At 44.2% G+C, this 24,000-nt stretch overlaps 2 protein-coding genes across 2 annotated transcripts in view; both read left to right on the plus strand.

Annotated features, from left to right (window-relative positions):
* Positions 1–6,188: 6,188 nt before the first annotated feature.
* Positions 6,189–13,235, plus strand: fbl (fibrillarin). Its single transcript, XM_035607005.2, has 9 exons — positions 6,189–6,345; positions 7,987–8,139; positions 8,343–8,492; positions 8,933–9,027; positions 9,147–9,317; positions 9,738–9,870; positions 10,414–10,526; positions 10,742–10,887; positions 12,468–13,235. Exons 1-9 carry the CDS (start codon positions 6,336–6,338, stop codon positions 12,490–12,492), a joined length of 996 nt encoding a protein of 331 aa, XP_035462898.1. The 5' UTR covers positions 6,189–6,335; the 3' UTR covers positions 12,493–13,235.
* Positions 13,236–13,535: 300 nt separating this feature from the next.
* The window catches only part of dyrk1b (dual-specificity tyrosine-(Y)-phosphorylation regulated kinase 1B), a 44,235-nt gene continuing 33,770 nt past the window's right edge, over positions 13,536–24,000 (plus strand). The window contains exon 1 of the mRNA XM_035606810.2: positions 13,536–14,488. The gene's annotated coding sequence lies outside the window, so the exon portion shown is untranslated. The remainder of the gene's footprint in view (positions 14,489–24,000) is intronic.

Raw genomic sequence — 24,000 nt, forward strand, 5'->3', positions numbered from 1 at the left:
TAACCCTAACCCTAACCCCTAACCCTAACCCCCTAACCCTAACCCCCTAACCCTAACCCTAACCCCTAACCCTAACCCCTAACCCTAACCCCTAACCCTAATCTTCATAACCCTAACCCTAACCCTAGCCCTTATTATCGGACCCAAAACAGGGCCGAATACTGCAAACAGCAGTGTGACCACTTCAGCATCAGACATGCATTTATGATTAAAGGACCTTACTGTCGGACCCAATATCGGGCCGAATACTGCAAACAGCAGTGTGACTGCATTTCAGCACCTTACTAACACCAGTGTGACTGCATTTCAGCACCAGACGTGTATATATGGCCACAGAGCCCTTATCGTCGGACCCAAAATAGGGCCGAATACTGCAAACAGCAGTGTGACTGCATTTCAGCACCTTACAAACACCAGAGTGACTGCAATTCAGCACCAGACGTGTATATGTGGCCACAGAGCCCTTATTGTCGGACCCAAAACAGGGCCGAATACTGCAAACAGCAGTGTGACCACTTCAGCATCAGACATGCATTTATGATTAAAGGACCTTACTGTCGGACCCAATATCGGGCCGAATACTGCAAACAGCAGTGTGACTGCATTTCAGCACCTTACAAAACACCAGTGTGACTGCATTCCAGCACCAGACGTGTGTATATATGGCCACAGAGCCCTTATCGTCGGACCCAAAATAGGGCCGAATACTGCAAACAGCAGTGTGACTGCATTTCAGCACCTTACAAACACCAGAGTGACTGCAATTCAGCACCAGACGTGTATATGTGGCCACAGAGCCCTTATTGTCGGACCCAAAACAGGGCCGAATACTGCAAACAGCAGTGTGACCACTTCAGCACCAGACATGCATTTATGATTAAAGGACCTTACTGTCGGACCCAATATCGGGCCGAATACTGCAAACAGCAGTGTGACTGCATTTCAGCACCTTACAAAACACCAGTGTGACTGCATTTCAGCACCAGACGTGTGTATATATGGCCACAGAGCCCTTATCGTCGGACCCAAAATAGGGCCGAATACTGCAAACAGCAGTGTGACTGCATTTCAGCACCTTACAAACACCAGAGTGACTGCATCTCAACACCAGACGTGGACTTTTCAATAGAGCCTAGAGGCTCAGGGCTGAAAGAATCTGGATCTCCAAATTAGACACCAGACATCCGAAAGGCCTCAATGAGGTGTAGATGCCTTTTGGAGATCGTTTTTGATGGACAGTGCATCTAACAGCTATGCTGTTTAAATCTTCTTAACCCCTAACCCTAACCCTAACCCTAACCCCCTACCCTAACCCTAACCCCACCCTAACCCTAACCCCTAACCCTACCCTAACCCTAACCCTAACCCTACCCTAAACCTAACCTCATCCTATGCCCTTAATTTACCTCATCCCAAGCCCTAAACACTTTATCACGTTCTAATAATAAATTAATTAAAAACAAGCTTATTGGGATTTATTATTTATTACTTATTTAAGAATCCTAATTTAGGAATCTATTAAAAATAATTTCATTGGGCTTTATCATTTATTTAAAAGACTAAGAACAATAAATATATCATTTGGGCATTATAAGATTAAAAACATTTTTGTAGTGCTTGTTATTAATTTTATTCCATTTTATTTTTATTTTTTTGGGGGGGATTGTGGGGTTAAAATATTGGGAAACTAGATCACACACCAATTTGTAAAAAACCGAATGCACAAACCACATAGAGACCAAAAAGGAGGAGCTCAACTGAGGACATAAAAGGAGGAGCCTCAGTGGGAGCTCACTTCTCACACAAACCTGGAACAGACAGCATCTCTCCAGCCAGACGGAACTCTCAGTTTTTAGTGTGTCTTTTAGGCCTGAAGAAGACCCAGAGAGGGTCGAAACGTTGCCAGGACACACCTTCCTTAGTTATTTGAATTTTTTTGGATCTAAAACCTTTTATTTCATATTTATTTTATTTCGTAAGAAACGATTTTTCGTTTAAAAACAATTTCATTTATTTATAAAACCCACTGACTTGGGAGAACCTGACACACCTTTCTTGGTGGTTTGAATGGTTTTTTATTTTTTTGATACATCATATTTGATATATTTCGTAAAAAAAGATTTTTCGTTAAAAACAATTTCAGTGATTTTTACTTACCTTACCCAGGGATCATACTTACCTGCCAGGACACACCTTCCTGAGTTGATTATTTGAAACAACACTTTTTATTTTTCCTAAGAAAATTATTTTTCATTTTAAAACAAATTTGATTTCAATTTTACCTACCTTACCCACTGACATGGGTCATTTTGATGACGGCTGGACTCTGGTCCGACGTGGCGGACGCCGCCGTCGGGACCGCCAGCCGTTCCGGGACCGGGATGACGGGGATGGGTGGGCGGAGAGTGCATTCCCTGTTTCCTTCGGGAGACAGGATCAGTATCGTTTACCTAACCTAACCCTAACCTAACCCTTACCCTGATCTCAGGCCCTAACCCTAACCCTAATCTTTACCCTCATCCTATGCCCTTAATTTAATCCTATCCCAAGCCCTTAAACACTTTATCACATTTTAATAATTAATTAATCCAAACGGGTTCATTGGGATTTATAACTAATTTACAAATCATAATTAAGGAATCTATTAAAAATAAGTTCATTGGGCTTTATTATTATTTATTTTAAAAGACTTAAAACAATAAATTTATTAATAAGAAACATTCATTTTAGTTTATTCATTTGGGCATTGCAAAGTAAAACATATTTCATTTAGTTTATTCCATTTCATTTGGTTTGGGGACTGTGGTGTTAAATAGTGACAAACAAGATCACATACAAACTTAGTCAAACCACACAGAGAACAAAAGAGGAGGAGCTCAACTGAGGATATAAAAGGAGGAGCCTCAGTGGGAGCTCACTTCTCACATGCACATTGAGCAGACAACATCTCTCCAGCCACATTGAACAAAGAGTTTTTTTGTGTGTCATAGGCCTGAAGAAGACCCAGAGAGGGTCGAAACGTTGCCCGGACACACCTTCCTTAGTTGTTTGAGTTTTTTTTGATCTAAAAACTTTTTATTTTATATTTGTTTTATTTCGTAAAAAAACGAATTTTCGTTAAAAACAATTTCATTTATTTCATCTAAAACCCACTGACTTGGGAGAACCTGACACACCTTTCCTGGTGATTTGAATGGTTTTTTGATTTTTTTTATATATCATATTGGTTATATTTCGTAAGAAATCGATTTTTCCTTAAAAAAAATTTTGTTAAAAACAATTTCAGTTATTTTACTTACCCAACCCAGGGATTATACTTACCTGTCAGGACATACCTTCCTTAGTTTGGTAATTTGTCCTAAGAAAATTATTTTTCATTTAAAAACAAATTTGATTTCAATTTTACTTACCTTACCCACTGACAGGGGAATTTTGTAAGAAAAATTGCTTTTCGTTTGAAAACAAATTAGTTTCATTTCTAGTATACTTACCTTACCCGATGATTATACTTACCTTACCCACTGTCATGGGTCATTTTGATGACGGGTGGACTCTGGTCCGACGTGGCGGACGCCGCCGTCGGGACCGCCAGCCGTTCCGGGACCGGGATGACGGGGATGGGTGGGCGGAGAGTGCATTCCCCGTTTCCTTCGGGAGACGGGTTCAGTATCGTTTACCTAACCCTAAGTTTGGGCTGATCCAATGGGTTTGGGGATTATGGGGTTAACGGAATTCATGAAGAAACTAATTAGAGTTAAAAGGAGGAGCTCAGCAGAGAGTATAAAGGGAGGAGCCCCAGTAAGGGAGCCCATTTGACAAACGCACATCGAGCTGACAGGATCGCTCACGCTGTACTTTAATCCCATGAATTTACTCGGAATACTATGAAATTAATGTGTCCCGCTGGCCTGATGAAGACCAAGTCGGTCGAAACGTTGCCAAAGAGCCGGACACCAATTCTTTTTAAAAATAATTTTATTTTCGTAAGGCACAATCTTGCCTACTTTTCGTAAAGTACAATAATACTTACCTCAATTTGAGTGCATTTTGCTCCGTCCTGGGACCGAAGTGATGGGACTGGGTGGGTGGAGAGTGCCATTCCCGTCTCCTCCGGGAGATGGGCTCAGTCCCCTAACCCTAACCCTAACCACATTCCCTACCCTGATCTTGACCCTAAATTTGGGCTGATCCATTGGGTATTGGGGATTATGGGGTTAACAGGCTTCATTTAAAACTAAGAAGAGTTAAGAGGAGGAGCCTTTTCAGAGAGTATAAAAGGAGGAGCCCCAGGAAGGGAGCCCATTTCATACACGCACATCGAGCAGACAGGATCGCTCAAGCTGTATTTAAGTCCCATGAATTGACGCTAATTATGAGCTGTATGTGTCCCGCTGGCCTGATGAAGACCAAGTCGGTCGAAACGTTGCCAGAAAAGCCGGACACCAATTTTTATTTTTTCGTAAGGCACAGTTTTGCCTACTTATTTATACTTACCTCAATTTCAACACACTTTGCTCCGTCCTGGGACCGAAGTGATGGGACTGGGTGGGTGGAGAGTGCCATTCCCGTCTCCTCCGGGGGATGGGCTCAGTCCCCTAACCTAACCCTAAATACATTATTTAAGGGTTAAAATGTATCAAAGTACTAATTCATATGTTTAACAATTAAATTTAAATTGTTTAAATTTATTTAAACCCTAACCCTTTACAGCGACGCTGTTTAAATCTTCTCAACCCCTAACCCCACAAAATTGTAAAACTCAAACGTCAAACAACAGACAACAACAAAACAAATCAAAGAACTAACAAAAATCCAATTCTTGGAACAAAAACAATCGAAAAACAACAAGTCCTCTTATGGAAATCATCACAAAAAACAAAAAATGTATCATTTTATCACAGATCACGTCACCAAAAGGTAATCAAAGAAATAATAATAAATCCAATTATTGGAACAAAAAAACACAAAACCCACTCATGGAAATCAAATAATAAAAAGGAATATTGACGTCACCGAAAAATTAAAACAAAGCCAGTACTGGACCACAACCAAATACTCGAAAATAAGAGGATACATGGTACTGCATGCAAGTAATATGACGAAGTAGAGAGGCGGTCGACGGGCATCAGCCCGTGCACTGCCTTTGATTCCCCGCTCCCACCACAATCAGAACCGATTCACCACTCTGTCAGAACCGACGGATGTGGGGTGGAAGCAAACCGGAAACATCTCAGATGAAACGAGGGGGTCTCAAAGTGATGCATTTCCTCGCCAAAATGAAAAAGGGAAAACAGCAAAAATTAAAATATTACACGGGGCTAAAGTAAGTCAGATATAAGTGTGTTGAGATTTCTGGCATCATGGGTATTTTTTATCTGATCAATGGATTTTTCTAGTAATAATATTTCTTTTTTTTAATACAGTCCATAATAGTGGTGTGTGTGTGTGGGGGGGGGGGGGTTGGCATATCGAGATTTGTGTATGTCATATTTGGCAATGATTATGATGTTATTAATTAAGTATTTTTCTATCTAGAATTACACCTAATTGAATATTTTTTAAAGAAAAGAAATCTATGCTAATGGATTTGGATTTGAATTGATCTCCATTATCTTTGAACAGCTTCACAAGAATAAAACAGATGTTCTGTCGTTTCCATATTAGTGTTACACAAGTGACAGTTGAAGAACAGGTGACATGAGACACTTATACCAAGACTTAGGTTTAGGACACATTAGACTAAACTATTCAAAAGAGGTAAACATGTTGACAAATGTGACAACTGTGGGCAAGATGAAACAACAAAGCATGTTATGCTACACTGTCCAAAATATGAGGAAGAAACAAAAGAAGCCATTCAAAACATCCAAAAGATAAAAGTACAGTTGAATCTATTACATATTCTACAAAAGAACTGAAATTAGTTATCGAGTCATATTCTACGTCCGAGTATTAGGGCCACACATATTGAGGTGTGTGGCCCTATTTATGAGAATAAAGTTGGTGGTTTGTTTTTTGTTTGAAATTTAGTCTTTACAAATGTATTTTGGCATAGTAATCAATAGCGATGTACACTCCACACCAGATGGTGGCGGTATTGCACCAATTGTTGTTTGACAACCGCAAAAAAAACAACCAAATAAAAGAAACCACCCACCAAGAGAAGAAGAAGAAGAAGAAGAAGAAGAAGAAGAAGCAGAAGCAGAAGAAGAAGAAGCAGCAGCAGCAGCAGCGTCACCACACGTGTAGTCGCACTCATCGTGTGTGCAGAGTCGTCGGAGCCACAGAAGAAGAAACACACGGACCAGCTACTTCAACACTTCACGGCCGACAACATGAGACCAGGTACAGTCGTCGTGTGTGGTGCGACACGAGCCGACCCGAGGTCCGCCGTGTTTCTCCGGTTAGAAGCGGTTGGAGTGCTCGCGGCCTACATCGCCTCGCTGCCCCCGGACACCGCGAAGCCTCCCGGGCGAAGGGAAGCAGGAACCCGTCGAGTGTGTGGACGCGCTGCGGCCTTGTCTTTGTCACTTGTGAGCTGAAACAACAACACGCAGCGCAGTCGGTCGTCGAGTCGATGGTCGGAACCGCTTTACCGCCCATTAGGCAACACGTGTTGAGTCAAGTCATAGCGAAAAGTATCCACAGCGACCACGTGGTGTTCGACACGTCCAGAGCAAAACATGCCACGATAAATACTACTGTGTGTGTGTGTGTGTGTGTGCGCGTGCGTGCGTGTGTTTTAATGTTTCTGTGCGCGACAATCCGTCGTTTCCGAGACAAAGTTCATCGTCGCGTGCCACGAGGCTCGAGCCTCGGTCACATGTGGCGGTGGAACCAGGACCAAGTGTTGGAACTGGTGTCGAACTACTTTTTGTAAGAACGAACACAACGAAGATCTGCAACGGTTATTCTATTAGTAAACAACTACTAAACTAATCTAACCAACCATTTTAATAATTGATTAATCGTTTAAAGTAGTCATGGAAAAATCTGAAACTCAACATTTTAGTGTGAGGACAAAACGTAATGTTGGAATTTAGGGAAACAGTCGATTTTCATCATTTTATGAACCAAACAACTAATCCATTTCTCGAAAGGAAAATCAACAGGTTAATCAGTAATGAAAATAAATGTTAGTTGCAGCCCAAGTGTGAATTATGACTCCACATTAGGAAAAACAGTACAACTAACCCACCAAGTGGGTCCACGGAGTCTGAACCAATTATGTTTCTAATAATTGGGGTAAAATTCACCAGGTAGGTTTCTGAAGATTGGTTGAGTCATGTCAAAGATACACAAAGGCAAATAATCTGTAGTGAAATTTATAATAAACGGTCGTCACTACATAATAGAAATCCTGCGATATCCACTAGTACAAGTCAGCGATTCATCAGCAGAAGTGGAATATAATATTCATAATGATGTTGTCATTGGTGTTGAAAGCCCTAAAACTATGAGCCCTTTGTATCTTCATCATTAGCAGGTAATCAGATAGTGAAGTGAAGACTTTAGTGTTTTTAAATATTTTTTTGTATTTAAATAAATGTCCATTTTACTGTTAAAGTACTATGACTTTTCCCTCATAAGTATTTCTGGGAATGGGTATTCAGGTGGTTGCATTCTTTAACAGCATCACTAGATGTCACCACATCCCACACACGGGTTCTTAAAAAAAGTATTATGTATTGTGAATCCATTTTTCACATGTGTTTCAAAAGTGCACAGCAGCAATTTCTCCCCTGTGGACTGACGACTGCTCAAGGTACAAACATTCTGGCAGAGAAGGAAGGAATTTGTCGCTATTCAAGACCCACTTACCCCAACTTGTGCAAAAAACGACATTGGCCTTATAAAAGTATGGCAAACAAAGAGGGACATGCAATAAATGTAAGCTAATGATGAAAGACAATCTAAGCAAAAGAAAGGAGAAACAGGGATAACCCTAACCCTTAGCTAAGGTAGCCCTGTTGTTATGTGTTTTAGGGTTCAGTCCTCGTGGGGATCGAGGAGGAAGAGGTGGAAGTCGAGGACGAGGAGGATTCGGCGACAGGGGAGGATTCGGATCACGAGGAGGAGGCTTCGGTGACCGAGGAGGATTCGGTGACCGAGGACGAGGGGGATTCAGAGGAGGTAGAGGTAAGACTGGAGGGACGGCATGAAACATCACATTACATTGTATTCAATTTAAATTGGTGTGAAACCGGCTTCGGAGCAGATGTTTTCCATTGAAGAACAAGAGCACATACTGTTAATGCTGACAGCTGTTTCACTCTGAACTCAAGTTTGAGTGCAAAACCTGTTGACGCGAGTATCTGCTTTTAAAATGTCTTGTTTTTCAGGCGGAGGATTCCGCTCCCCGGAGGGTGGTGGATTTCGTGGCAGAGGGGGTGGAAGAGGAACCCCGAGAGGCAGAGGAGGACCGAGGGGCGGTGGCCGAGGAGGCTTTGGAGCAGGGAGGAAGGTCTTGGTTGAGCCACACAGACATGAAGGTTTGTACGACTCGTGTCCAGTTAATATGGATTATTATTATTATTTGGGTTGGAGCCCTGTTGATGCTGTTGTCTTCTTAACCAAGCGGCTGTCTAATGAGAGACAGATTAACCCTTTAAATCACTGCCGTCACTGTTGCATACAACTATCCTGTGAACATTTCCATTTGTGGAAGTTTGTCTTTCCCTCTTTACCCTTAAGTGACCAGGTGTGTTCACTTAACACTGACTCTGGTGTGTGTGTGTGTGTGTGTGTGTGTGTGTGTGTGTGTGTGTGTGTGTGTGTGTGTGTGTGTGTGTGTGTGTGTGTGTGTGTGTGTGTGTGTGTGTGTGTGTGTGTGTGTGTGTGTGTGTGTGTGTGTGTGTGTGTGTGTGTGTGTGTGTGTGTGTGTGTGTGTGTGTGTGTGTGTGTGTGTGTGTGTGTGTGTGTGTGTGCACAGGAGTGTTTATCTGCAGAGGGAAGGAAGATGCCCTGGTGACCAAGAACATGGTGGTGGGAGAGTCGGTGTACGGAGAGAAGAGGATGAGTGTGGAGGTGAGGTTTTGACACATGGGTTTTGCATTACAGTCATAATATTTGCATCAGTGTGAAATCAGCAGCTGTAATCTCTCTGGTTGTCTTGGTAACATTGGGATTATTCGCCGTTCGATCAGGAAGGAGAGACTAAGATTGAGTACAGAGCCTGGAATCCGTTCCGCTCCAAGCTGGCAGCCGCCATCTTGGGAGGAGTGGACCAGATTCACATCAAGCCGGGAACAAAGGTCATGTACCTGGGAGCTGCCTCTGGCACCACAGTGTCCCACGTCTCTGACATAGTCGGGCCGGTGAGTACTGTACACACTCGAATCTTTAAAATGGCCTCATGTAATGTAGAGAAAGCATGCTCACAAACTGTGAAACTCAGAAACAACGTGGCCCATTTTTCCTCCAAATGTTCCCTGGAACGTCACACTCGACCATTCTCACATTGCTTCTCGTCAACAGCGAGTCAGACACCTTGTGTACGGAGCTGTTGCTCTAATAAACGTTTCACAGACACACGGCGAAAGACAATTTATATTTCACACACAATCACACTGTTGAGATGAAGACGTGATGGCACAGCAGAACCAAATGTAACATTCAACTGAGCCTCACGTGAATTTCATGAGGTTTCCTGAGTTTTTTTCGGAGGTTTATACGTTTTAAAGTGACATAATTAAAAGGTCACACTGAGGTTAGAAGTTGTCTCTTGTGTGTAACAGGAAGGACTTGTCTACGCCGTGGAGTTCTCCCACAGATCAGGTCGTGACCTCCTCAACGTGGCAAAGAAACGCACCAACATAATTCCGATCATTGAAGACGCTCGGCACCCGCACAAGTACCGCATGCTGGTTGGTAGGTACACCCGAGGCGAACAGAACACGCGCGAGTTCTCCTTCCTCTGGTTCCGTCTCTTGACAGTGGATCAAACTGACTTCATTGTATCATTTCACAGCTGATATATTATCCTTCTGCTCCTAATGACAGACTTAACGATGAAGGGGTTTTGGCCTCGTGGTTAGTGGGTCCGTCTCACATACCAGTAAAATCACCAGCAACAAACAATCTTTCTACAAAATCACTGCCCCTTAAATGCTGGACTGTATTCAGTTTTATTTCAGTTTCTCCAAACACTGTTGTAATGATGATTAAAATATTAAACACTAACCACCAGGAAGTTAACCATGTAACCAGTGTAGTTTTATCTGGACACAGTCAGAATTTCGAACTCCGCGGTCCTTTTCTAAATCCACTAGTGTGAGGTTTGAGTTAACATCTTGTGTGTGTGATAGACACCTTAATGAACTTGAACTTGCCGTCCTGCTGCTTGATAAATCTGCTTGTTGTTCTGAATGCTGTGTGCACACTGTCATGCTCCATCTCTCTTTCTCTCTATAGGTATGGTGGATGTGATTTTTGCAGACGTCGCCCAGCCTGACCAGACGAGGATCGTCGCTTTGAACGCTCACAACTTCCTGAAGAACGGAGGACACTTTGTCATTTCCATCAAGGTAAAAACTATGACTACGTGGAAAGACAAAAGCTCTCCATCTTTGAACACGCAAATGTTAAACTCAAATAATTGTGTGGTTAACTTGGATTTCAAACTTGGCTCTAGACAACATTACCTCAAGTGGACATGAATGTGTCAGAAAATTGGTGCTGCTTGAGTCGTGTGTTCATCCGGTGTTAACCTTCATCTGTGTGGACTCTTATCTTCCTGCAGGCCAACTGTATAGACTCGACGGCGGCTCCAGAGGCAGTGTTTGCCTCCGAGGTGAAGAAGATGAGCTCTGAGAACATGAAGCCACAGGAGCAGCTCACGCTGGAGCCCTATGAGCGAGACCATGCGGTGGTGGTGGGCATCTACAGGTACACCAACATCCCTGACACGCTCAGTTTCACAAATGGGATAATGTTCATTTAACTGTTTACAACAGAGTCAAATAATGGATTGGATGAGTATCAACTCCATAAGAACAATACGTCTGTAAAAATCAACCGGACGACTTTCTGATGTTTGTATGTGTTCTTCTGTCTCTGTCCTCTAACATATCTGACATTGACTACAGCGACTTGTATCTGATGTTTTCATATTCCTCTGACATTTCAGATTTCTGTTTCACTTCTCTGCAATTTGAAATTCAAACAAATTCTGTTCAAGCTAGATTTGGTACGTGGCAAATACAGAAAACCAATCGATGTTGTATATTCAAATGTGAGGCAAAGTAACCGGAAACTTTCAGTGCAGCAGAGGCAGCGAATCATGACAGGACGGCCAGTGTGTCAGCAGACCATTAGCAGTTGGTGAAAGTTTCTCCGATATTGACTCTAGCCATCTTGTTGATCACGTTCTTCCACCAGTCAACCTGGCATGAACAGCTGTGGTGGGCTGGGCCTGTCATTTGCATATCATGAATATTCATAGTTTCAGAATTCCTCAATGAGGGAGAGTGGATGGTTTCCAGCCTCATTTCAGAGGTAAACAATGGTAAACAAAATATTGGTCATTGCAGATTATTTTTATATACTTTAAAACGTGACTGGAGGGAACTTTAAGTTCTGCTGGTTATTACAGCCATACATGTAGAGGAACATGCAGAGGGGAGTTGTAGTTCCTGACGCAACATGGTTTCCTTGACTTTGTAGCTGGAACTGAAAATACCTGCATTCAAAGTGTTAAATGGCTCCATCTGGTGGACGGTTTGAAAAGTAAAATGTTCACCACGTATATGACACATGATCCAAAACGATATAGCTGATTTTGAACGTCTTATGCCTCTTACAGGGTTTTCAATAAGTCTGCATTCAGTCAAAAAGTTGGTTGTAAGCAATAACTAACGTTTGCCTTTTACAAATTAGTTTGAAACCAGTAAAAAAAATAATGATTTTGCTTGAGTACAATGAGGAGTCATAATTTCATGGTTGGCTTTATCACTTCTGTTGTTGTAGTCGCCCAAGAATTGTGTTGAATCTTTGAAGACAGTGAATTCATTACAAATAAGAAATATGAGTGGTACATTGTGACTGGCTGCAAACAAACCAACACTTTATTCAGATGAATTGATCCTGCACCATTTATCTGTGGGTAAAACTGAGCACACCTCGAACGCATTTGTACAACTTTACAGCTTACATTAGGTTAAGGACCTCCGTTGTGGTTTAACGACTATAACTTCTTCCAAATACGTTTATTTGTCTTTGGAGTTTGTGTTCAACCTGGAAATGGGTTGTACTGTAGTCCTGACTGTATCTGTAGCCCAGCAATGTAAGATCAATGGATGTTCCCAGGGTTGAGTTTTACCAACAGTTGTGCACATACACCCAGAACCTCCCACACCCTATATATGGTTGCTGATGTTTTATATAATGTGTTAATAACAGGTTCTTCTCTCTCTCTCTCTCTCTCTCTCTCTCTCTCTCTCTCTCTCTCTCTCTCTCTCTCTCCTCAGACCTGCACCTAAACAGAAGAAATGAAGTGAGGATGAAAGCGCAAGAAAACGGATACATATTTTCCAACACAACCTACTCTGCTATCTGTTTGTACATTTCTGCAGTGTTAAAGCATGACTAGCACTCGGCCTGTACATTTGTCTGGGTTTCCTTTTCTTTTTTGATTCCCTCTGACTGTTGATTGACCGACCACCTCACTGCTGGAGATACATTACATTACATCTGGGCTATATTTGGCGACCGTGTCCTTTGGCGTTTGTTGCTTGATTCGAGCAGGTCATGTTTTCTGTCTAATAATACATTGAAGGTTCTTCTTTACATTTTCGATGCACAAGTGATCTGATGTGTTACTGTGCGACAACATAAAATGACGTTACAAATTGTTAACTAGTCGGACTGATGAAGTTCGTTCACAGCCCTGAGAACTAGTTACTTTCTACCCCAGAAATATTTCACCTGAATGATAAACATCTAAAAAAGCTTTGTGAAGACTTCTACTGTGTAGTTGCACATGTTTGCATAACTACTTCATGTTTTTGTGTGGTCAGTGTTTAAATTTCATTTAATTTTCCTACAGAAAGTTTTTTAGTTTTTAAATGAAATGTTTTTTCTGTTCCCCTGCTCCAATCGTTTGATTTCTCTGGCTGCATCCCGTCTGCAGACGACACATCCCACATCATATTCCCCAGATGACTGGTGTATTATTTTTGTTGTTGTATAAGTTATCGGTCAGAACTTCTGTATGATAAAATATTTTTTTTTCTTAATGTCGTGTACTGGTGTGGAGATCTTCAGGTTGGCACCAGGCCCACTGACTGCTGACCTGTGTGCTGGTAAACTGACCCGTGTGCCTGTGTACAAATATAGAAACGAGTCATTCACCAAACTCGCAATTTGATACTAGTGTAACTTTTGTTGGTGAAGTACGAAGCGGAATGGTTGTAGATATTTTACGACACATTGGGCTTGAAACATCATTTTTTTTGACATAACCAACCACTTTGTTTTAATAAAAGTTTGATTATCTTTGAACAAATGACCTTGTATGGAAACAAACGCCTGACTCCATGTCGGTTCTGATCCTGCTCCATGACCCAGACCTGGTGCAGGATCAGAACCGAGGAGGAGCTGAACCCACGTTCCTCTGGTATCAGACCCGGAGGCAGACGGGCCTCAGTCGGAGCTGTCGCCCTCTTCACAATCTGCTCGATCTTCTAACAGAAGCTCGCGGAACAACCTTCGACCACCATGTGAAGTAACGAGTCCGTGTTCTGGAGGTAACGAGCGACTGTCCGCGGGGTGGATTTGTTTTGGCAGCCATTTTGTGTCTCTTCCTCTGGAGCGCGCCGGGCCGTTCTTCTCGTGTCGGGAGTGCGCTCTCACTGCAGCCCCTCGCTCCTCTGACCCACCAACATCACGGAGGGGCTGGCCGGCCGGCAGACAGCTCGCTGGTCGCGGTGTGAGCTACGATACGTGCTCGTTTCTAGTGTCCGCCGGTTCATCGGCCGCTGCCCGCCGAGCCGCCGGCAGTGCGCGGACTGTTCCTCCAGATTCCGATGGCACAGTTTTATTAGACGGCTAGCATGCTAGCTAACAGCTAGCTGGCTAATGCTAGCTCCTTTCATTTAAATTAATTTTCGTAAAGGCGGTGACGCGGCTTGTAGTTGAGAGGTTCTCTTGACAGATCCGAGAGTAAATGTGATCGAGTGAATTCAGTGACAGACAGAGGACGAGGACCGGGGGCTCGAGGCGGAGAGCTGCCCTCCTCCCTCAGGCACAGAGGCGCTGCACCGGCGATCCGCTGCGGGGACAACACCGACATCTTTACTGGGAACTTCATATCGCTGGGATTCTTTTTTTTGAAACGGCAACAAGAGAGAATCTGCACCATCGTATTTGGATTTGTGCAGTGGAAGAAAGACGCCTGACCCGGGGGAGGGGGCTCGGCTCGTGTGGACAGAGGGAACAGGGGTTCCGAACATGGCTGCTACGCGGAACTCGGTTCGACACACCGCCTGAGGTAAGTCAGGGAAACCGGCGTTTGTCTTTAATGAAATAAGGATTTGTGAATGTAGCTGGTTGCTTCTCGTGTCATGACGAGCTGGACAGTCGAGGAGAAGCAACAGTGCCGAGGAGCGAGATGTTTCTCCTCCCTGCGTTATTCACCCTGTCACCGGCCTCGTGTCCTCCTCCGTCAGAGGCTTCATGTGTCGGAGGAAGGGTTCGGTTGTTCAGATGTTCGTGTCGGCGTTGAGCCACGTTGAACAATGAAGCCTTGACCGGCTCAGACGAGCATCGTTGTGATGGACAACACAATGCCCCCCCCTTAAGTAGCGTGCAATGTCCTCCAGATCTGAACCTACACCGGCCCCGTCCTTCTGGTTCAGCCTGTGACTAGAAGGACGTTGAGTCGTGTTCCAACCATCCAGCGTCTTGACTGAAGGGCTGGTCACAGACGGGCTCATGACTGATGCCATCAGGGTGCGTGTATCTAGGCAAGTTTCACTAGCAGCGGCACCGCGACCTGCCTCGAGTGAACACACGACACCAGGAGGATGGAGGACTGGGCAGGGGACTGAGGACTGGGAGAGGACTGGGAGAGGATGGGGGAGGACTGGGGAGAGGACTGGGAGAGGATGGAGGGAAGACTGGGGAGAGGACTGGGAGAGGATGGGGAGAGAGGATGGGGGGAGGATGGGGGAGGACTGGGGAGAGGATGGAGGAGGACTGGGGAGAGGATGGAGGAGGCCTGGGGGAGGACTGGGGAGAGGATGGAGGGAGGACTGGGGAGAGGATGGAGGAGGCCTGGGGGAGGACTGGGGAGAGGATGGAGGAGGACTGGGGAGAGGATGGAGAGGATGGAGGGAGGACTGGGAGAGGATGGGGGGAGGACTGGGGAGGGGATGGAGGGAGGACTGGGAGAGGATGGGGGGAGGACTGGGGAGGGGATGGGGGAGGACTGGGGAGAGGATGGGGGGAGGACTGGGGAGGGGATGGAGGGAGGACTGGGAGAGGATGGGGGGAGGACTGGGGAGGGGATGGAGGGAGGACTGGGAGAGGATGGGGGGAGGACTGGGGAGGGGATGGGGGAGGACTGGGGAGGGGATGGAGGACTGGAGGTGAAGGGACGTGTCGGTGCCTTCGGGTACAGGCGGTTGTGGCCAAGTGTGGTGATTACTTTCAGGGTGTCACAGCAGCCGGTCGCAACCCCCGACTGTCCTCTGTAGATCTGCAGCAGTTCATCTGCCGTGGCAGCTAACGTTAGCCACTAGCTTAGCTACCGCAGCAGCCCCAGCCCCAGCCCCTACCCTGCCCTCCAGTCGAGGCACACAGGCGGGCAGCTGCCTAGAGAGGACTGCTCCTCCCAGGGTTAGGGGCTGGAGAGGCCGGAGCTGATGCACAAACTGAAAAAGAAGCGTGACTTGACATCATCTCCATGTATGTTCCTGTGCTCCTGTTTCTGTCGTTGCTCCATAGAAGAAGTTGTGGTCTGAATCTGTTGACTTATTTCAATAAGGTTTGTCATGGATGCCCCACCCCCCTCTATCCTCTTCCACTTCTGCTTCACTGTATTATTCACATTCATTTGTGTGAACTCAATCCAGGGCTAGGTAATATTCATCCAGTAAGTATGCAGGGTTTAAAAGAAGGCCACATAAAGGTCGGAGTGGAGGACAGATTTACTTATGTCAGTGGGGGCTGTGCTTACTCAATATGTGAGGATGTGGACCTTTAAACGTGGCCATTGCAGTTCCATTGTGCCGCTCGGGTCTAAACCAAGATTGTTTGTGTCATGTCACAGTAGAATCAGTGAATGAATCAGTTTGTGCTGACTGACCATTAAGGCACTGAGCTCTGTTCCATCACGAACGCTATTCGAGCTGAATCCGCTGCTACAGTCAGCCACCAGTAGGTATTAATGTGAAAAGCACCTGATCGTAGCTGGAGGATTAGCGTCTTTCTACAGCACTGTCAGTGTCCCCACAGCCATTTAACCATCACCACCACGATCATGTATGTAAGCCAAGATCTGTGATTACATATACCATCTGTAGCTGTTATCATATTTTTTAAAAACGGCACAGTAACAGTAATTACAACATTCCTGGACTTAATTTCCATTTGATTGTACAAGTGATGCCCTGGTGTTGCATTGCTGCAGTATACCGTAAGTATAACGCTAAAGCACACAAAGTGACTTAAATTTCAAATAAGATCCGTCCGTCAGACTGAATGCACAGTCCTAGTGGTTGCACCCAGGAATGTCTTTTTTATCAGAGTTATCGTTCACTGCAAGATAACTCTCCCACAGAAGTAACATTTTTTTGGCTTGTTTTGACGGAGTAGTGTTGCAGTCTGTATCTTTTGGCCACAAAAGATAATGGACTTGTTCCCTGACTGACAGCACAGCTGTGACAACAAGCTCAGACTGTGTGTGTGTTTGTGTGTGTGTGTGTGTGTGTGTGCGTGCGTGTGTGTGTGTGTGTGTTCCTGGTAACTCCAGAATTTACCAGGAAGTCAGGTAACACTGATTTCTCCTCCTCCTCCTCATCATCATCCTCATCCTTTTCTTCTTCTTCTTTCATGGTCTCATTCCTCTCTGATCCATGTCCCTACATTCATGAAATCATCTTTGAATTATTGTACCGTTACTTAAGATGAAAACGACTCACTAAGGCAGCTGCATCTTTTCTTCAGCTTCTGCCATGTGGTGGCTTTGCATGCATTCAAACTCCCTCATTCTACATCTGCAATTTACCACTGAGAAGTAGAACTCACCTAGCCTAGCTTAGCCAGACGAATACGCGTATTAGTCTTGGACCTGTCGGTTTATTTTCGATTGCCAAGAGGCGTTACCAATGGACAGAGACCAAAATGCGTCCAGACGCCATTAGATGAATTTGCAACCTGTGAGAGCAACAAATCATGTGACTTTTGATGAGCGGTGCGAAAATGTCAACAGACCAGAGCAGAGAGGAGATGATGTTATGCCTGTGATGTCTGTGGTGAGGATTACACAATGTCTGTGAACCAGTGTTGTCGTTTTTGTTGAAGAAATGTGCACTTTTAGTCAAGTGCTCGTTCATCAGCGGCAGCCATCTTGGTTGTTTACAAAAGATGCTTCTCTACGCACTATGGTATAAACCTTGCCCATCATCAGATAATCGGTTGGTCCGGAAAGTTTTCTGCCGGAGGGAAATACATGCCGATGGAGGGGCTCCAGCTGCCCGCTGGAAGCATTCAGCCTTGATGATTCACAATCTAACAGATGAACTACTGGGGTGCTCACAAGTTTAGAGGTACCCCGCGACACCCTCAGACTGTCTAACTCAAGGTGGCTAATGTAGCCAGCTATCATTTACTTTGTGACCAAAATCTGTTGAGCTTACAGCACTCTGTGTGTTTATTCTTTGACACAGGGATTTCATTATACTTTAAAAACTTGAGTGTAAGCTTTTTGGGTAGGGTTGTGTTTTACCCTTTACCGCCAGAGGAGATGGGCATTGTCCAGTCCCTTTTTTTGGGGGTTTGTAGGTGTCAATAAGTGGACAGGCCAAAAGAGGCAGCTTTGGCACAGTTACACCATGGATGTAATCAAACCACAGCAGCCCCGCAAAGCTAATATAGAACAACTAACTTAAATCAAGGTTGATTAAACTGGCTATGTAACCAAAAGTGTCAACTACTCATTTGAAATTGTGGAGTTTCCTACTATTCTTCCAGTGCTTCCCTACTCCACTAGTACTGACAATTATCAGCTAGATTTGGAGGCAAAACAGCTTATTGGAAACTTCCTTATGAAGAGTTGTGATTGGCTAGAATTTGTGGCAAACTGTTACACTGTCTTCGCAAATGTACATGGAAACCTGAGAGCGCCGACAGAAGAGATGGCAAGAGAAACCAAGAGTGTGTCCAAGGGTTTCAGAGAGTGCTACTACACTCTAAAGTTCATCTTGTGCTAATTCCTTTATCTCAGCATTGTGCTTACCATGGTCTCATTTAAATGAATGAGGGGCTACATTCCTCTGTATACAGCAACATGTATCAGTACTTATCAACATTTTTAACTGTTTCCAAATGAGAATCACAATTTTGTCCACTCAATTGAGTTAATTGATTTGAATTGATTTTCTCCCACTGGTCTTATGGACGTAATGTTGTGTGGAGTAGATGTTTTCTTCATGCAGACTGACAATGTGTTAATTACTGATAAAGGACACACTGCTCATATTCAACTGGATTAATAGGCTTAAATTAAAAATAATCCACTTGGTCCATTGTCTGCTCTTATGATGATGTTTAAAAAAAAGTTTTCCCGTGTGTGTTTAAGTATCTATATAAAATTGTAGCTAATGAAATGATCACCTGTAGCATGTGCCCTAAAACTTTCACAATGTTAGATATGTAGTTAATCAACCAAACTTCAAACAGTCTGAATCAGCTTGTGTGATTCTCATCATCTATAGGTTCAGGTTGTTCAACATAAAAAACATTACTAATAAAAGCTGTCAGGCTTTCACATGACTCCACAGTTCACATTCACAGCAGTAACCAGGGTCTGGTTTGACCCCGGTTAAGTGAATAACCAGTTTATACCAGTTCTCCCCCATATACATGAGCAGGGAATAATGTAAAGAATGACGCGAGCAACTCGGCCTCCGGTACAGTAGGTGGCGCTCTGCCAACGTACAACTAGTGGGAATAAGACTTTTTCTTAAGGGTGAACTTTTGTCAAAATCACAACAACTTGGAAAGCGGAGGAGAACATGGACGACTTTTCAGCGCTGTACATCTGGTACATCCTCTACGCCTCAGTAACGTTACGTTGCGGTGGCAACGTCCTCGGGTTTAAAGATAAAGTTTGTGTTGTTGCTGTTGTTTTTGGCGGCGTTGCTTCCTGCGAGTGGGGAGGGGCAGTTATAACTTACGGAGCTGCTCCACCTTCAACATTAGTGCAGACGTTAGAGCAGGTGTGGGAAGGTGTCGACCAGAGCTTTGTCTTGGAGTCAACGAGCCGGCGGAGTTTTGTTTGGGCTCCCTCTGGTTCGGTGTTCAGAAATTAAAAAATATATATTTTTGTACCTGATAATGTTTTGAATACATTTCAGGCCCGATGGGTTGTAAAAAAAAAAGCGCAATGCTACTTTTGCTTGCAAAGTAACCTGAATACTTTTTACTGTCGTTGCCTGTGAAGCCAACCAACACACTGTAAACTTTGATTAATAATATGATTATGTGCTTGTGCATCCTCACCATCACTGGGTTTCCATGATTTGTTCCTATGTCTTTTCTTTACATCAGTATTTCTCACACATCGATGTCCGTATTTGGGTTTCGTAGTCAGTGCTACATTGTTATGGGTGTTACTGATTGACACATTTTTGGTTCATGTCTTTGTATCAACAGTAGCACCCACGTACGTCCATCAAATAAAAAACTCAAAATTGCAAAAGATTAGTTATCAATACTAAATTGGAAACTACAATAGTTCTTTCCAACACACGTGGTCTTCTTGAAGAGTTTCCACACTCACCCCAACCCTCCCTAATTGGCGAAGCCTGGACTGGTAATCTGGCATTTTCCCGATGGGCCGATGCTCTTTTGGGACGGATATAATTGAATTAGATTATTTTATTTCTTTAAATAATAATTTGGCCAACAGCCGGCCCATAACGCATGGAGAGTGGCCCAGTGGTTCATTTTCCTTACTGACACAGGCCCAATCACATCTCTCTCTAGACCCCACCCCTCCCCCTCTGTCCTCTCTGTTTCTGGTGGAGCAGCAGGAAAAAAGTGGTGGCTGGCCATGGCCACTATCCAACAGAAGAGCATAATGTAATTAGACCATCTATAGAAATACTAATTTTAATATGTTATAACATATCTGGACAGGTCTCTAGCCTATTACAAACCGACACAGACAAATCAATCACGCTCACATTCATTGTTTGGGCAACCTGCGGGCAACTTTGAGTCGCCAATTAAAGGGTCAGTGAGCGATTCTAAAGCAATACATGTTGTGTAAAAATCAGTGAATACTTCCTCACCGTCTGTTAGCTGTCGCTTTTGTGCGTTAGCCGAAAAAATATCTGTGTTTTCAGGTCAGCCAAGTACCATCAAAAACCAAAAAATGGTGCGGACCACACCACACCACACAGAGTGCAGTTTGTAAACATCAGTCGTCGACACGTTAAGAGACGCGCTAGTGGGTGGCACCGCAAGCCCGCGGTTTTGGCCTTGTGGCCCTAACCCCACATTGAGGACCTGGGTTTGCATCCCGGCCAGAGGATCTTGGAGAGAGCTTGTCTCTCTCTGTTGTTGTTGATAATTTTGCTGCACTAACTGAGCCGCGAACCCGCAGCCTCGGGTGCGTGAGACCCCAACCCCATTCGCGAGCACGTCTCCTAAGGTTCTCGGGGAGTGATGTTGATGCTAACTGCACACGCAGTGTTTTTTTTGGTTTTCAATTTGCAGAGCCAGGGTTGTCTAACCCTTACCCTAATGAACAGATTTTTTTTGGCGCGTACACAAAACCGATAGCTAGTGGACTGCGAGGAAATATTTGTGTATCAGATTAAAATTGCTTACTGCCCCTTTAACCTAACTTGTTCTTCTGAGGCTCTCTGACTGACTGTGGAGTAAGCCGGCGTACCTGGAGAAAACCCACGTATGCACATTAAGAAGATGAAAACTCACAACACAGAAGCAGCTTCAAACCCAGAACCTCCCGCCTGGCCACTATTCCAAATCATACGGGCTAAATATTCATCAGTGCACATTATTCCATATGGGCTGGCAGTGGCACAAAACAGCAACACTACTAAAGGCAGCTACAGGCCAATATTCAATGCAGGAACAGATGTACATCAATCAGCGTTCTATTCCCAATGACTTACTGCAGTGTAATCAGTGGATTCTGTGCTATGATAATATGGATCTTCATATCATTATCTAACCTTGTCCGTCCCTCTGTTGGGATCTTGCTCTCACTCTCTCTCGCCCTCTCTCTGATGAATCCACTAACATCGTTGGTCTGTGTCTTCCATCGCACACTGGCGTCGTGCAATCAGTGTTATTTCTGATGATTTACGAGGCAATTTCTGTGACAGAAACGTTGAAGAACCACTGAGCTAAACTAGTTGGCTAAGTAAACCTCCTCTTCCCTAACCCCATGCTTGTTCTCACATCCTGTCTGATCTGCAGCAATGTGTCAGGACGTACGGCAACAGGAGGAAACTCTTCCTCTGTGAATTAGCTTGCTAGCTACCACTAGATGCCAACAAAATGAAAAGATGGGGCTATTCATCACACATTCAGGGCTGTAACCTTGGACAACCAGGCATAATGACGCCTGTGGGGGCCAGTAAACTCCATCAGAAGTGCCTGTCGACTGGCCAAATGGCTTCGGTACCCACCTCCCCCACACCTTTATAATGTTGAACTAGGAGGCTTTATCTGGCCAAAGATCCAACATTCATATCCACTTCATTGCCATGATCCACTGTACAGAGGTAAGAAAGGATTGCCCAGGGTTTGATTTCTTTTAAACACATCATTGTTGTTACATTTATGCCTGCCGTCCACACAGTTTTCGTGATCCTAAAATGGAGACATTTGGAAGCCCTGATGAAACTCTGAGGGGTGCATTTTAGTGTTGATGGGCAAAAACCGCTACGTTTGGTAACGATGACGCAGTCTCCCACAATCGCCTCCTTATCCGTCACGACTCGACTGCCATCGGCGAATGGAAAAAGGCAGTAAACAAATGATTTCAGTACTAGTTCCACCTCGTCGTCGGTCCAACAAACCCCTTGTCTTAATCGTACAACATTGGTGTTTCTGGTTTAGGGTTAACCCCCTAACCCTAGTATTATCTGTAACTGAGCAACCGACTGCAGAGTAGATAATCTGCTCCATGTTTACACTGGCACACAGATGCCCAGTGTACATGAATGGTCTCATGATATGTGTTTTCAGGTGTGTTAGTATGGTTGGGGCTGTGCGGAGCTACTTGTGTGGATTGAGAATTTTTCCTGTATTAAAGTATTGATATGGATGTAGCCTGAGTCCGTGTTCAGCCCGGCTTGAACCCGATGTCAAAAATGATTCTCATTAATTGGGATGGAACCAGTCCGTCAGTATGGTGGGTGCCAACACAGGGGGCGCCATAAAACAACACCTTCTGCTGCAATACAACATCATCCAGTATTGGAGCTGCATCAGCCAATTGAACGCATGCAAGCACAGAATTCTGGTTGTATCACTTCGTACTTCTGCTGTTTAACTTGGGACTGTCATGGCAAAAGTTAAAATAGTTGCCACTGAGAACTGCCACGAGAGAGTTGTGAAATCCTGTCTGTGTTTATTTAAAACTGTTGTGGAGCCTTTTCAGACTATGAAGCCTTTTGACGTATTAATCCGACTGGACTTCCTGGATCGCATTCAGTGTCTTATCAATATGCCATGAACAACAAAGCCCTCTGCACTGTTTATGACGCGGGCCTGGTTTAGAACTGAAGCACCACTCAGCACTGCACGCAGCTACGATGCAGTTAGAAGTTTTTAAGCTAAAAAGGCTGGAAAAGCGAGTCAGTGGATCTTGAGTTAGGTTTTCTGTCAGTATTTGATTTACCCTTTTGTTTTCTTACCCTTAATTCTAAACCGAACACATTACATTAATGTATATTTAGATCTAAGTTTTTGATCTAAAAGTAATTGGAAGATTACAGTTTTTTGGCTGAATTTGACAAAGTGTCTCCATTCAGCTTAGCAAGGCGTAGCCAGACTAATACTAGAATGTGTATTATTCTAGGACCTGTTGGTTCATTTCCAAGAGGTGTTAACAACGGACGCAGAGCAAAATGCCTCTGATGCAATTGTATAGACGTACAACCAGTGAGAGCAATGAATCATGTGACGTCTGTTGAGCGACGTGTCAACAGACCAGAGCAGAGAGGAGATGATGTGACCTCTGTGATGATGATTCCATGTCTGTGAACCAGTGTTGTCATTTTTTGTGGGGGAAACGTGAAAATATCAGGTACTTTTAGTCATATGTTCGTTCATCAGCGGCAGCCATCTTGGCAGTTTACAAAAGTCGCTTTTCTCCGCATCATGGTATTAACTCCGCCCATTATCAGATAATCAGTTGTGATTGGAACGGCAAGTTTTCTGCTGGAGGGAACATCACTTCCCAATTGAGGAGATCCAGACTGTAGGGTATTTAAATGAGCTCCCAGAATTCATCTGGGTCCCTGGCTCCATTCAGCTAGTGTGAAGTCTAGTATTAGGCCCTGAATGTAACCAGTGGCTGGTATGCACACGCTGAGTCATGTGTTAAATCTTCATAACATCTACCACTAAAAGTGGTCGGCCATGACAGACTTGACAGCCACCTTCTGGTCAAGCTTCTCAGTCTGTGTGGCTGTAGTTCAGTGTCTTACTCTAGGCCTGTCTGTCGACCTCGCTCTGGCTGTGTGTGCTGATCCGAGAGAGAGAGAGAGAGAGAGAGAGAGAGAGAGAGAGAGAGAG

This window comes from Scophthalmus maximus, chromosome 1 (assembly GCF_022379125.1).
Source record: "Scophthalmus maximus strain ysfricsl-2021 chromosome 1, ASM2237912v1, whole genome shotgun sequence".
NCBI lineage: Eukaryota > Metazoa > Chordata > Actinopteri > Pleuronectiformes > Scophthalmidae > Scophthalmus > Scophthalmus maximus.